The sequence below is a fragment of the Mus pahari genome, chromosome 14, assembly GCF_900095145.1.
Source record: "Mus pahari chromosome 14, PAHARI_EIJ_v1.1, whole genome shotgun sequence".
NCBI lineage: Eukaryota > Metazoa > Chordata > Mammalia > Rodentia > Muridae > Mus > Mus pahari.
In genome coordinates, this window is record NC_034603.1 from 64907056 (window position 1) to 64921029 (window position 13974).

Genomic DNA, 13974 nt, shown 5'->3' on the forward strand with positions numbered 1-13974 from the left:
GCTGGATCTCATGGGGGCATTTCCCCAACTGAAGCTCCTTTCTCTGTGATAACTCCAGCTGTGTCAAGTTGACACAAAATTAGCCAGTACAGGGGGAGAGGTGGTGTTCGAGACAAGGTTTCTCTGTGCAGCCCTGGCTGTCCTGGAACTCACTCTGTAGACCAGGCTGGCCTTGAACACACACAGATCCGCCTCCCTCCAGAGTGCTGGGATCAAAGGCGTGCACCTGGCACACTCTCTGATTTTTCAGTGAAGTACTTACTGGTGTTGTAAACTTTTTCTTAAAGCCACCCACTCCCATTTCCTCGCCAGTCATTCAACTGTGTCATCGCTCAGTCTCCAAGCGCCTGTGCAGTCGCTTTCACTGTTAATTTCAACTTTTATTGCATTTTGATCTAGTAAGATAGATGAAATTATTTTGAATCTTTTGTGTTTAGACTTGCTTTGTGCCTAGAATGTAGTCCATTTTAGATGAGGCTCCATGAGAAGACTGTCCCCGCCATATCTGTTGGAATAAATACTCTGTGGCTACCAGTTAAGACTGTTTGATCTGTGGTGTAGTTTTAAATACATACAGAGTCTCCCTGTGTAGCCCTGGCTAGACTGGAGATCACTATATAGACCAGTTTAGCCTCAAACTCAGAAATCTGCCTGCCTCTACCTTTTGAATGCTGGAATTAAAGGCACCATGGCTAGCTAGATTTTTTTTTTTTAAGTAATGTGTATGTGTGTGTGTCTATGTATGTATGTATGTGTGTGTGTATGTGTATGTATGTGTGTATGTATGTATGTGTGTGTGTATGTGCATGCAGCACCCGTGGAGGCCAGAAGGTATAGGACCTTTAGGTGGTTGTGACCTGCCCAGCATGGGTCCTGGGTGACAAACCCAAGTCCCCTGGAGAGCAGCAAGTGCCTTTAATCCCAAGCTATGTCTCCAGCCCCCCCCCCCACCCCGTTAATTTTTATTTTGGATGCACTATGTAGATTTGAGCAGGGAATTTAAGCACTGCTGCACTGGGATGCCGAGTGTGTTTATTATCTCCTGAGTGTCTCTCTTGTAGGCATGGGAGCAGAGGTTCACATGCACACACACACACACACACACGTCACATCCTTCTTAAACAGGGCTCGTCTGGGACTCACAGTGTAGACCATGTGTAAGCTGGGGCTTTTCCACCTGCCGTCCGATTCCTGAAAAACTACTTGGAGGCTATCAGCTTTTGGGCTTGTTCTCTGATGAGCTCATAACTTGTATAGCCCATTTGTTTTATTCTGTTTGTGCCACATGGCTGGTTAGTTACCTCTCATAGTTTCATAGGTCTGAGTGATAAGTCTTCTCTCACCTGATTAACTCCCAAAGTCCCTCTCTCTCTCCTGGATGCCCCACCCCTTATCTCCTGCCTTTTGCTAATAGGCCATCAATTTTTATTGACAGGTGATGCTTCCACACAGTACACACAAGATTCTCTCTACCATCATTTTTTAAATTGATTTTGTCTGGGGGTGGTGGTTATGCCTGCATGCACGTCTGTGCCCTGGTGTTCACGGAGGTCAGAAGAGAGTGTTGAATCCCTCGAAACTGTAGCCCAGGCTGCCCTTCAGCTCACTGTGTAGCCAGGATGACACTGAACTTACATGTGTACTGAATGGTTTCTGTGGACGCTGGCAAGCAAGGGCCCTACCAACTGAGCTACGTCCTAGTTCAAATGACTTTTTTATTATTTTTATTTTTTAGTTTTTCAAGGCAGGGTTTCTCTGTATAGCTCTGGCTGTCCTGGAACTCACTCTGTAGACCAGGCTGGTCTTGAACTCAGAAATCTGCCTGCCTCTGCCTTCCATGTACTGGGATTAAAGGTGTGCGCCACCACTGCCTGGCTCCGTTGATTTTTATTATTAATTTTTCTGGTCCAGTGGTAGTGGTTTTTCCCCTCGTCTTGAATAATGAATTCAGAGACTGCTGCATGCTGGGTATGCACACTGCCAACCGAGCCCTGTACCTATCCTGTTCCCTTAACTACATGGAACATCTTTATTTCCTCTAATTTTGTTTTGAAGTTTACCGATTTCATACTAGAATTGCTTCGCTAGTTTGTTTTCAGCTTCTCTTTGCTTGGCTTGCTGACTTCTACCCTTTGACTCTCAGTCTGTGGTAACCTTTGCTGAACATGTGTCTCTTCATTGATGGACTGAGGTAATCTACAGGAAAGGTTATAACTGAGTGATATGTCTTAACTGCTGTAATTTAGTTGCTTGGATTATGTTTGTCCTTTCCTCTCTCCCCTATTAGCATCGAGGGCTTTTTAGTGTTCTGGACCTCTGCCTAGCTCTTTCTCATGAGATGTCTCCTGCAGTGCTGGCTTCAAGAACTGCTGTAGTTGGTGTTCATCTTGAAATGGGCTTAGTTTTCTAGCCATAGCTCTGCTGGGCCCAGGTTAGCGGTTATTTACATACTTCCCAGCTTGAGAGGGCAGGCTCAACTCCATGCTTGGCTGCCTCTGGCCAGCTGGTGAGAGAGTTGGTGTTCTTCTGATAGGTCTGCCTTTGTAAAAGTGTTTCTTTTTATTTTTACACCTTGCCTATAATCGGTCTTCGGACTTGTTTTGGCCCCTCTCTGGGAGTCCGTTTGTTCTAGCGTTGGCCTTTTTCTGCTCTATTCAGAGAGTCTGTATGTCTTTAGTTCTAGTCTCAGCGCCTTCTATCCTGTGATGCTAAGGTGTGGGATGCTAAGGTGTGGTCTCTTGATCCTGTGTCAGAGTTCCTGGCTATTTTGGCCACACTCACTTTTTTTTTTTTTTTTCCTGTGTTGTTACACTGTTGTATTTTACCTCCTGTCCTCTGAGGCCAGCTGTGATGAAACACCTTGACCTACTGGGGTGGGGGTTGTTTTGTTGACATTTCCACACCATAGTGGTTATCAAAAGAAGTTAGGGCAAGACCCCAGAGTCTGGAGTTGAGGCAGCGCCATGGAGGAGCACTGCTCCGGGACCTCCTCCTCGTGGTTCGGGTCCCTGTACAACCAGGACCATCAGCCTGGGAGCCATGCCACCCACAGTGGGCTGGGCCTTTCCACATCCATCATTAACCCTCCGGTTTGGGTCTGTTGGCTCGCCCTCCATCCCTGACGTCTTCTCTGCTCCATCCAGTCCACTGACAGTGCTTTCTGCTCTGGTTTTTAATTGGATTCATTGAGTTTTTCATTTCCAACATTTCTATTTTTTCCCCACATCTGTCTTTGCTGACCTTTTTCTCTGCTTGCCCTGCTGGCTTTCCTCCTCAGATCCTACACTTGATCTTAGCCAAAAGGCCGAGAAGCGATTCCTCCTCAGATCCTAACTTGAGCTCTTCTGCCTGCTGGTGCACTTCAATAACTGAGTCTTTTTACATCTGGGGGTTCACTATTACAGTACCATAGATAGATAGATAGATAGATAGATAGATAGATAGATAGATAGATAGATACCCAGATGTATATAATGTGTATGTCTTGCCTGCATACACATACTTGCAGAGGGTATGGGGTCTTCTGGAGCTAGAATTACAGGGGTGTGAGCCATGTGGATGCTTGGAATTGGACCGGGTCCTCTGCAAGAGCAGTAGTGCGCTCAACCCCTGAGCCATCCTTCCACTTCTTTTAAAGCATCTCTGAGTTGGGAGGAGTCCTGTTGACAGCATCTTCACATTTCTTGATTTCTCCCTGTGTTGTACTTTGGACGCCACTTGCTGGGTTATTAGGAGATCTTATTGAGCAGCCAGCCTTCTCTGGGGGGCTCCATCTGTAGCACCACTCAGAGAGGAGAAAACAAAACTACTGTAACAGCCACAGTGTGAAACCATTGAGACAGAAACACTTACAACTGACAAGCTCAGGTGTTTGTTAATGATCGTGGAAAAAGACTAAAGTCATGCAAAAGGTGTTAGGAAGTTAAAAATTATCCCAGGCAGCGGTAGAAATAGTAAGAGATGAAAGAAGGAGGCAGGGAAAGGGAGAAATAGAGAATAAACAAGGTTAAATAAATGAGAGGAAAAGAAGAAATGGAATAGAAAAAACGCATTAGAAAAAAATTAGAGTGAAAAAAGGAATGAAAAAAGAAAATTCAAACACAAATTCAGGGCCAGTGAGGAAAATGCCTGGGGTCCTGAGTTCAATCCCTGGCATCCTTTGGAAGGAGAGGACTGAACCTCACAAAATACCCTCTGACTTACACACACACAAACACAATACACAATGTTTAAAAAATTGGATAAATGTAGCATGTATGTGGTGCAATACATATGTGCAGGCAAACACCCATACAAATAAAATAAAAATTAATATTTTAAAAGTAAAAATTGGGTAAATATAAGAAGAGTAATAAAAATAAAAACAGTTTTAAAAAATTGAAATACACAGGGTGGTGGTGGTGCATGCCTTTAATCCCAGCACTTGGGAGACAGAGGCAGGCAGATCTCTGAGTGCAAGGCCAGCCTCTACACAGCGAGTTCCAGGACAGCCAGGGCTATACAGAGAAACCTTAGAACAAAATAAACAAAATCCAACAACGAAATTGAAACACAAAATAAGCCAGGCAGTGGTGGCGCACGCCTGGAATCTCAGCACTTGAGAGACCAAAGCAGGAGGAGATTAACCTCACGTTTGAGGCCAGCCTCTTCTGTAGAGCCTGGGCTACTCAGCAAGACCATGAACTTTTGCTTGTGTTTGTTTGTTTGAAGAGAGTGGGGGATGGGGAGCCTGGTGAGGAGCACCGGAGTGGGTCATTGGAGCACTTTCTGCGTCCTCAGAACTTGGAGCTTGCCTCTCCTCTGCACTGGAGATCTCTGCAGTGTCCGTGTGGTCAACTACCTTCCCTAGGGTTTATGCTGGTGTTGGTCTGGTTTACTGTAGCTGCCTCCCTTCTGTGTGTGCCAGGGGCCTCTATGACCACACTTAGCTTTGCTGACTGTGGGATGGGCAGATTTTTCTAGCCCTCTTGAGACCCCTAGGACAGAGTTCTTGAGGATGTGTTGGGAGTATGAGCCGTCGCCATGGTACAGAGATCTGTGCAGGCGGAGGACGGTCTGGAAACTTTTAAGGATGCTCTTCCTGCTAGAGGGATGGAGCTGTGGGTGTGAAGTTAAACCCTGGAGGTCCAGAGTTGCAGGCTCTGCAGCAGTGAATGCAGCAGAGATTGACCCACCCACACATTGTAGGCTCAGGGCTCTGCCCTCCAAGCTTAGTCTCAGCTGATGGCATCCGCCACCGCCACCGAGGGTGGAGTCCTGTGCTTGCAGAGGCTGAGCCTCCTGCAGACCTCACTTCTTCTTTTCAGAGTGTTTGTTGGTTTTTTTGAGACAGGGTTTCTCTGTGTAGTCCTGGCTGTCCTGGAATTCACTGTGTAGACCAGGCTGGCCTCGAACTCAAAAATCCGCCTGCCTCTGCCTCCCAAATGCTGGGATCTAGGGTGTGTGCACCACTACAGCCTGGCCACGTTCAGACTGTCAGCATCCAGCTCTCTGACTTACAGCTGCCTTCTGGGGCTCTCACTTGGGACGCACTGACTGGAATGGCTCCTTGTTCTCAGGCTTCCCGCGTTGTGATGTCTTTGTGTTTTGAGACTGTCTCCCACGTGGCAGATTGGCCTTCAACTTGCTAATAATAAGCAAGTTCAGAATGACCTTGAACTTCTGATCCTCTTGCCTTTTGGTTCATTCCTTTGTGGAGATCAAGCTCAGGGCTTTGGCATGTGAAGCAAGTGCCGCAGCTGAGCCCCGCACAGCTCAGCTGGTGCCTCTCGCTGCTTTTTGTTTCCTGTGTATTTATGTGTATGCTCTAACTGGATGGTATCTGTGCACGACCTGTTTGCAGAGGGTGTTGGAACCCCAGGAACTAGAGTTGCTGGTGGGTGTTAGTTGCCATGTGGTGCTGGGAATTGAGCTCAGTGCTCCTCACCACTGAGCCGCCATCTCTCCAGCTCCATCTTCGTTTGCCTTGATCACACTTGTCAAGGACTTTCCTTAGACATCTTTGAGTATGGTTTGGTAAATCAAGCCTGTATCCTGGCACTTGGAAGGCTGAGGTAGGAGGATTTCTGTGACTTTGAGGTCAGCCTGGGTTACACTGAGAGGCCCTGTCTCAGCCACCACCACAACAAACATTGTATGTCTTTTCACTTCGCTCTGTATTTTTGTCCACTTGAGATTTTTTTTTCTTGCCTCTTGTATCTTCAGGATTCTCAGGTTTTCCTCCCTTGGCTGCCTAAGCAGGGTTCTCAACTCCTCTGGTCCAGTCATCACTATTTCATGACAACCAGACGCAAGGCCACAACTTTCTTCAGTTCATTTTACCTCCTAGCAAGTACATTTTTTTTCTAAACATTATCAGGGGGGTTTAGATTCATAGCAGAATTAAGCAGAAGACACAGAAACACCCCCAAGCTCTCCACGTGGACCCTGCTCTGTTATCCACATACCCCAAAGATAGAACCTCTGTCATGGCAGAGAACTGGTCAGAGAGTCAGAGTGTTGTGGTCCCTAGCTCAGTTCACAGTCCTGGTTCTACACCCAGCACTTCCGAGAACCTGACAGCTCATCCTACCTACTGACATTCATAGTTAACATTAGAGTTCTCTCCTGTATGCTCTGTGGGCCTGGAGGGATACGTCGTGACGTGTGTCCATCCCTGTAGTATCATACAGATCACTGCCACAGCCCTGACCGTCCAGCACACCCTGCCCTCAAGTTCCCCCTCACACTCTACCTGGGATTTGCCTTTTCCACAAAGTCACCTGGCTGGAGACAAGCAGTGTGGACACTGTCACTACAGAGGCTCACTTGTGACACTGCAGTGGTTCCAGGGCTGTGAGTGAGTCACCTTGTGTCCTTTTTTCTTAGAATTATTTATTTAATGTATATGAGTACACTGTAGCTATCTTCAGACACACCAGAACAGGGCATTGAATCCCATTACAGATGGTTGTGAGCCACCACGTGGTTGCTGGGAATTGAACTCAGGACCTCTGCAAGAGCAGTCAGTGCTCTCAACTGATGAACTCTCAAGCCCCCACCTTGTGTCTTTCCATGTCCCAATAAATAGTTCTTTTGGTTGTTGTTGTTGTTGTTTTGTTTGTCTGCTTTTGAAACAAGATCTTGATGTGTAGACCAGATTTGACCAGGAGCTTGCACAGATCCTCCTGCCTCTGTCTCCCAAGTGCCGCGAATACATGCATGCACCACCATCCCTGGCCTGGTTCCTTCTGATGCTGAGTAACATCCCACTGGCTATATGATGGATCATTTCTGTATTCCTCTACTGAAAGGTTACATGTCAGGTCTCTGCGGTCATCCCCTCCCGCTAGGAGATGTTTATTTTGGCTCACAGCTCTGNGCCTCTGGTATCCCATTGTGATTGTAGCTGGGGCGTGGAGGAGTAAAACTGCCATGTTATTAGCCAGGAAGCAAAGAGAGAGGTAGGCTGGGTCCTGCCCTCCCCTCTGGGGTATGCCCACAAGGTCCCACCCTCTAAAGTGCCTTCCCATAGTGGCACCTGGGGACCAAGCCTTTGATGCCCTTGAGGGATTTGTCCAAACCACAGCAAACAGCTTGGCTGCCCTCAAGCCTTAGCTGTTGTAAAGGAAGCTGCTTCATAGACAGCTCTGTGCAGATCTGTGTGTAGACTTAAGCTTTCAGTCCCCTGGGTTGGCACCCATGACCAGGACTGCAAGGTCACAAGGAAAGAATGTCGTTAGCTTCATAAACAATCATGGGTATGATGCAGAGTGGCCTGCCATTTCGTCCCCACAGTGAATGAAAGCTGAAGTTTCTGTTTGGATTCTCTTTTCTTTTTTTTCTCCTCTCCCCTCCCCTCCTCTCCCCTCCTCTAATACAGTGTCTCGTTGTATAACCCTGTCTGTCCTTAAATTCTGCAGCCTCTCGAAAAATACATTTTGCTATCCTCTGGTCTGTCTTTGCCTACTCTTAACATCTCCTATAGAGAGAAGCCTGTTCTCCACTTTATCACCAGTTTCTTACATGACTACTCTTAAATGCCATCCAAACTGACAGACGGACAGCTAGGGTTTCTCTGTGGGTTTTCCTGTGTAAGGCAGTTATTGTGATGTAGCCCTGCATACCTAACATGTTTCTCCATGTGTGAACTCTGGAAGGGGCGTTAGTTCTTGTAAAGTTATCACCAGTTCACATTTACTGCATTGTGAGGAGAGGACATGGGCTGTGGAGTGTAGGCACTGTGGAGTTATTATGATGACCCCACGGTGACCCAGGGTAGAGTTGGCTTTTGAATGGTTCATGCATCTTCTAGACGACTGAATCTTCTCTAATGTCAAAGGCTGCACCCTGAGTATGTTCACTAGTTCAGATTTGTCTACTGAGTTGCTAAAGAATCAACATGTTTGCATACATATCTAATATGGTTATGTTTACTTGCATGAGTGTCTGTTGACCTTTGTGTGTACCGTGCTGGCAGAGGCCAGAAGGCACCAGATTCTCTGGAACTGGAGTTAGAACTGATTGTGAGCTGTCATGTGGATGCTTGGAATCAAACCTGGGTCCTCTGGAAGAGCCTCCAGTGCTCTTAACCCCTGAGCCATCTCTGTAGCATCTGCTTGATTTTTCTCTGTTCAGTCAGCTACAGTATTTTTCTAGTCTCCTGCAAGTCTATGACCTGTAGTCTGTGTGTGCTGATCCTCTTGCCTTCTTTTTTTTTTTTTTTTTTAAAGATTTATTTATTTATTTATTATATGAAAGTACACTGTAGCTGTCTTCAGACACTCCAGAAGAGGGCGCCGGATCTTGTTATGGATGGTTGTGAGCCACCATGTGATTGCTGGGATTTGAACTCAGGACCTTTGGAAGAGCAGTCAGTGCTCTTAACCGCTGAGCCATCTCTCCAGCCTCCCCTCTTGCCTTCTTGTGCACATCTGGAGAGCAGAGGTTGACAGACATCCAGCATCTATCACTCTCCACATCATTCTTAACAAGGTCTCTCAGTGAACCCGGAACCCACTGAGTCAGCTAGACTGGCCAGTCAGCAGACCCTGGATGCCCCTGCCTCTCTGCTCCAGCGCCAGAGTTAGAAGCCTGTGTCCCCTTGCCATGCCTGCCTCCTTACACAGGTGCTGGGGACTAAGCTCACGTCTTGATTGCTATGCCACAGACAGTTTACCGAGCCATTTCCCCAGGTGCCAGTTGTCCTTACAGTATTTTTAAGAGATATCTTAGACCCAGATGTGGTGGTTCACACCTATAACCCCAGCACCTGGGAGCCAGAAGCAAGAGGACCAGGAGTTGGAGGCTAGTCCTCCAACACAAAGATGACAGCATATACGCTACAAATTATTTTCCTTTTTTTTTTTTTTTTTTTTTGGAGACAAACTCAGTTGGCTTGACTAGGCTGGCCTCAAACTTGTGACATGCCTTCTGCTTCCTGCTTCCCTGGGGCTGGGGTTGTAGGTATGTACCAGTATGCCTGGGTTTATCTTTAAATTTAAATGAGAGTTTAGCAGGATATACATTTTCTGGTTTCAAAGTGGCACAGATAGGAAACAATACTTTCATTCAGTGTTGCTCAGCTCTTTATAAGCAGTACAGATCTCTGGATTCTGGAGGCTGGGGGTTCACTTTGTATTTTAACTCGTTCTAATTGGCAAGATATTCTGTTACCAGGCTGGACTGGATTTCACAGGGTAGTCTGGGCTGCCCTTGAACTCAAATAAATTCTCTAGCCCCAGGCATGAACCACCGAGTCAAGTGTGTTTGGCATTTATGAAAAAGGCCTTGCCTGTCTGACTCTGAGGGAAGCTAACACTTGATCCAGTGAGAGAAAAATGCCTGGAAACAAGTGTGACACCCCAGGTGTCAGTGTGGAGCCGGGGATGGTGGGAGATGAGGCCCCTGCACCATCAGCTCCAGCTGTGATCTGGTTCCCCAACACGATCAGTGCACCTAGCATCCACTAGGGGGTGCTGCCGACCAGACTTTTTCTGGCTGGCTATGAGGCAGGCATACGCGGTAGTGAGGAACCCCAGACCAGTAGCAAGCTAGTGGTGGACTCTGCCTAGCACTGATCGTTCCACATGTGGTCTCATTTTGTCTCCCTGTAAGGGTTTCTCATAGCTCGTGGGGGCTGCCTGAGCCTCCTCCCTCAGGACTGTGGGTCCTTTGGCCTGGGTTAAGAAGCCGACAGCCCTCAGCTATCCTGACGCTCATTTCACGCTCGTGTCTTTTGTCTCCTCCGCAGTCTGACTGGTTCTTCAGTGATGATGAGGACAAAGGAGAGAAAGTAAGTGACTAGAGGGAGGGTGGGGTTTGGTCTGAGACGACCCTCGTCCTGGGGGAGGGCAAGATTCAAATGGGTGTGGTGGAGGAGAGATGGCTTAGAGGTTAAGATGACCTACAGTTCCTGCAGAGGACGTGAATGTGGTTTCTAGCATCCACGCCCAGTTCTCGAAACCACCTCCAGTTCCAGCACTTCCGATGCGCGGCCCCTTCTGGCCTCTCTGGCCACTACACTCCAGTGCACAAAGCCTCGCTCAGACATAGATAATTACATAGATTGACTGCCGAGGCTGGAGAGACTATTTGGTGGTTAAGAGTATTTGCTGGGGCTGGTGAGATGGCTCAGTGGGTAAGAGCACCCGACTGCTCTTCCGAAGGTCTGGAGTTCAAATCCCAGCAACCACATGGTGGCTCACAACCATCTGTAACAAGATCTGACTCCCTCTTCTGGAGAGTCTGAAGACAGCTACAGTGTACTTACATATAATAAATAAATAAATCTTTTTTTAAAAAAAAAGAGTATTTGCTGCTCTCCCAGAGGACCTAGGTTTGAGTCCCAGGACCCATGTGGCAGCTCATGGTCATCTGTATCCCAAATATGGGAGGGGGGTTGTAATCTGATGCACATGTAGTCAAACTATCCAGACATATATAAAGTTAACGTAAAAATACAATCTTAAAAAATAAAAAACAAACAAAAACAAAAACAAAAACCAAAACCTTAAGCAAGGGAAGATTCTGGGCCCAAGGCACCTACAGTCTGATGGAGGAGGCACAGCAGTCTGATGGGGGCGATCCAGGTCAGACTCCAGGAAAACCAGTATTTAGCAGGTAGGATAGTCCAGTCTGTGGGAGAAGCAAAGCCCTTGTTCTTAGCTGAGGAAGCCTTCCGGCTTCTGTCCTGTGGGAGATCTGTCAGGCTTATTCTCAGAGCGTTCCCACTGAGGCAGCCCCACTCACAGAGGAGACATGAACCCTGTCATCAGGCTGCCACTTCTTGAGAAGCCTGGGGGAGCTAACAATCTGGGAGGCTGCCGACTGACTCCTCCCTGTGCTTGCAGACCCCTGTTGATGACAAGGAGCCACAGTCGGTGCCCAACATTGAGTACCTCCTGCCCAACATTGGCAGGACAGTGCCCCCCAGTGATCCAGGCTCGGGTGAGTTAAGGGACCTGTGGGGGGGGAAAGGGGGTTGGTTCTGTTCTGCCTATCTCAGGGGTCCCAGATGCCTGGCTGGATGTTTAGCTTCCCTGTCCCCTCCCTGCAAGGCCCTGGCCTGGGAACACCCCAAGATGGGCCGTAGAGGGTTTTCTCCCTCTCAGGGAAAATCCAGCTGTTAGCTCAGCTTCCCCAGGGCTGGGCGGGGCTGGCAGGGCTGGCAGGGCTGGGCAGGGCTGGCAGGGCTGTGTGTTTGGCCTTCTTCACTGGTCTCTCTCCTGAGCCCTTGATCTTTATGGCTGGTGGCCTACATTCCTCTTTTTAATTTCTCTTCCTTCTCTCCTTGAACCCTGTCCCTCCTTCCTCTTTTCCCCTTGATCTCCTCCCTCCTTCTCCGTCCTCCCTTCCCTCTGCTTCTCCTGCCCTCCTCCTCCAGCGGACCTGTTGGAGATTTAAAGGGTATAGTGCGGTGTCGCGCGCGGCCTCGGTCACTAACAGTAGCGGGTGATTATAAGAAGCCTGGGCAGGCATGAGTGGAAGATATGTCCCCAGCAGTGAGGAACCCCAGCCTGACATAACAGTTGCCAGTGCTGGTCCACAGCTGACCCTTGGCCCCACCCTGCCTCCTCTCAGAGGAAGTCAGACCCCTTGCCCTGCCAACAGATGGCCCTGAGCTCCGTGTCCTTCCTGTGCAGTGGAAGCACTTCAGGGTGACCAAGCTGAGGGAACTTGAGTTTGGACCCAGCCTCTGCAGGACCAGTTATATTGATACCACCCCAGAGCCATTGTCAAACGACAACCCCTGCCTCAGTTCATGTTCTGGACACTCATCCTGGAAATCCTGTTCTAGAGCAAGATGACTTCTATGCTCAGAGGCAGTGAGTGGACCCGTTCTTCTTGGCCCCAGCCACAGCTCATCTCACATTCTGGCTTCAACTGCCTGCTAGCATGTCCAGTTCTTGTCCCAGAGAAAGGGTCCCACAGCATCCTTAGTTCTGAGATATTGGCTGGGGTAGGGTAGCTGAGAAGAGCCCTCTGTCTCTTGTAATCACCTGCTGCCGCCTGTCCTGTGTGTGTCAAGTGTGGTCAGTCATTTTTGCTCTGCTCACCATTTGCAGGGGGAGGGGGCTGGGGAGGGACCTTTAACCTGCCTGCCCGAGAGTGTGGATTAACTTCGCCAGCTCGATGCCCCAGGTTGGAACCAGCCTGCTCCCTCTCCAGACTCAGAGAGGGCATTGCCAGGTCTTGTTATCCATTTCCTTCTCCATTCTGGAGATATTAAGGAGTGGCACTCCAGACCCTTGGGTGTGATGGGTTTGACTGGGTTTAAAAGGGGGACTTGCCCCTTAAGGGCAGGTTGATGTCGGCTCTACCACCAGCCCACTGTACCTGTGTCTCACCCACCTCACCTCTGCTTTGTTACCTGATCACTTAGTGTGGCCCTTTTCCTTCTCGTGGGGTGGGGGTGGGGCACACCTCTTTCTCACTGTGTGGTCTCCATTTCCTCAGAGTATCTGTGATGTGCTGTGTCGCCCCATTGTGGTTTCTGTGGACTGCATCCGATACTGGCATTTTCTCTCCAGGGTTTCAGTGTCGTAGGGGGCAGAAGGGGGTTGGGGAGAGGAGGAGCCAGACCTAGAGAAAAAGCTCCCTTTGTCCTTAACCCTGGGCAAGTGAAGACTCAATGGCCCACAGCCTGATGTCACTTCCTGCCTCTAAAAGAAGTGGTGAGCCGGGCGTGGTGGCACACGCTTTAATCCCACCACTCAGGAGGCAGAGGCAGGCAGATTTCTGAGTTCAAGGCCAGCCTGGTCTACAGAGTGAGTTCCAGGACAGCCAGAGCTATACAGAGAAACCCTGTCTAGAAAAACAAAAACAAGCAAGCAAACAAACAAACAAATAGTGGTGTGGCTAACAACATCTCCTGATGGAGGCAACCCATAGGAAATGCCAGCCGAGCCAGTGGCCCTCCTAGGGTCTGGGGAGAACAAAAGCCTTCATCTTTGAACCTTTGATCTTTCTTGATCTAACTTCAGTTTTCTTTCTTTTGCCAGCAGATTCCACCACCTGTAGTTCAGCCAAATCCAAGGTTAGTGCCATGGCTTCCCAAATGTGGTTTGCCTGGACAAGGCAGCCCACTGCAGTTTATGGTCAAGAGGACGGAAGTAGGACTGGGGGTGGGTTGAGGGTCCTGTGAGATGGAAGGTGGGAAATACTGAGTGTCTGGGGACTGGGAAGGGGGAGCCGAGAGAAGCTAACCTTGGCGGTGCATGGAAGGCATCTGATGTAGAAGAGGCTGGTGGTCTTGGGTTGTAGTAGCTGAGGAGCAAGGTGACTTGAAAACAGCTCTCGTTGCAGAGAGTCCTGAGTTTGAGTCCTGACTTTGCTACTTATTTTATGATGTTGGGTAATTCTTTCTGAATTGCAGCTTCCTTATCTATAAAATGAAAACAACAGCAATATGTCTGCTGTGATAAATATTTTAAGGTCCCTAGGCAAGCTGAGAATGGTGGCACAGGCCTGTAATTTCAACACTTGGGAGGTAGA

At 48.5% G+C, this 13974-nt stretch overlaps 1 protein-coding gene across 4 annotated transcripts in view; it reads left to right on the forward strand.

Annotated features, from left to right (window-relative positions):
- LOC110331711 (rho GTPase-activating protein 23) overlaps nucleotides 1-13974 on the forward strand; it is a 56660-nt gene that overhangs the window by 33157 nt on the left and 9529 nt on the right. For 2 of the 4 annotated variants that reach the window (XM_029545887.1, XM_021212535.1), the window contains 3 exons: nucleotides 10232-10273; nucleotides 11331-11427; nucleotides 13485-13516. In XM_029545887.1, the coding sequence (XP_029401747.1) occupies nucleotides 10232-10273; nucleotides 11331-11427; nucleotides 13485-13516 (171 nt within the window). Of the gene's footprint in view, nucleotides 1-10231; nucleotides 10274-11330; nucleotides 11428-13481; nucleotides 13517-13974 lie in introns of all 4 variants that reach the window. The other 2 variants (XM_029545886.1, XM_029545888.1) reach the window with 1 other exon arrangement.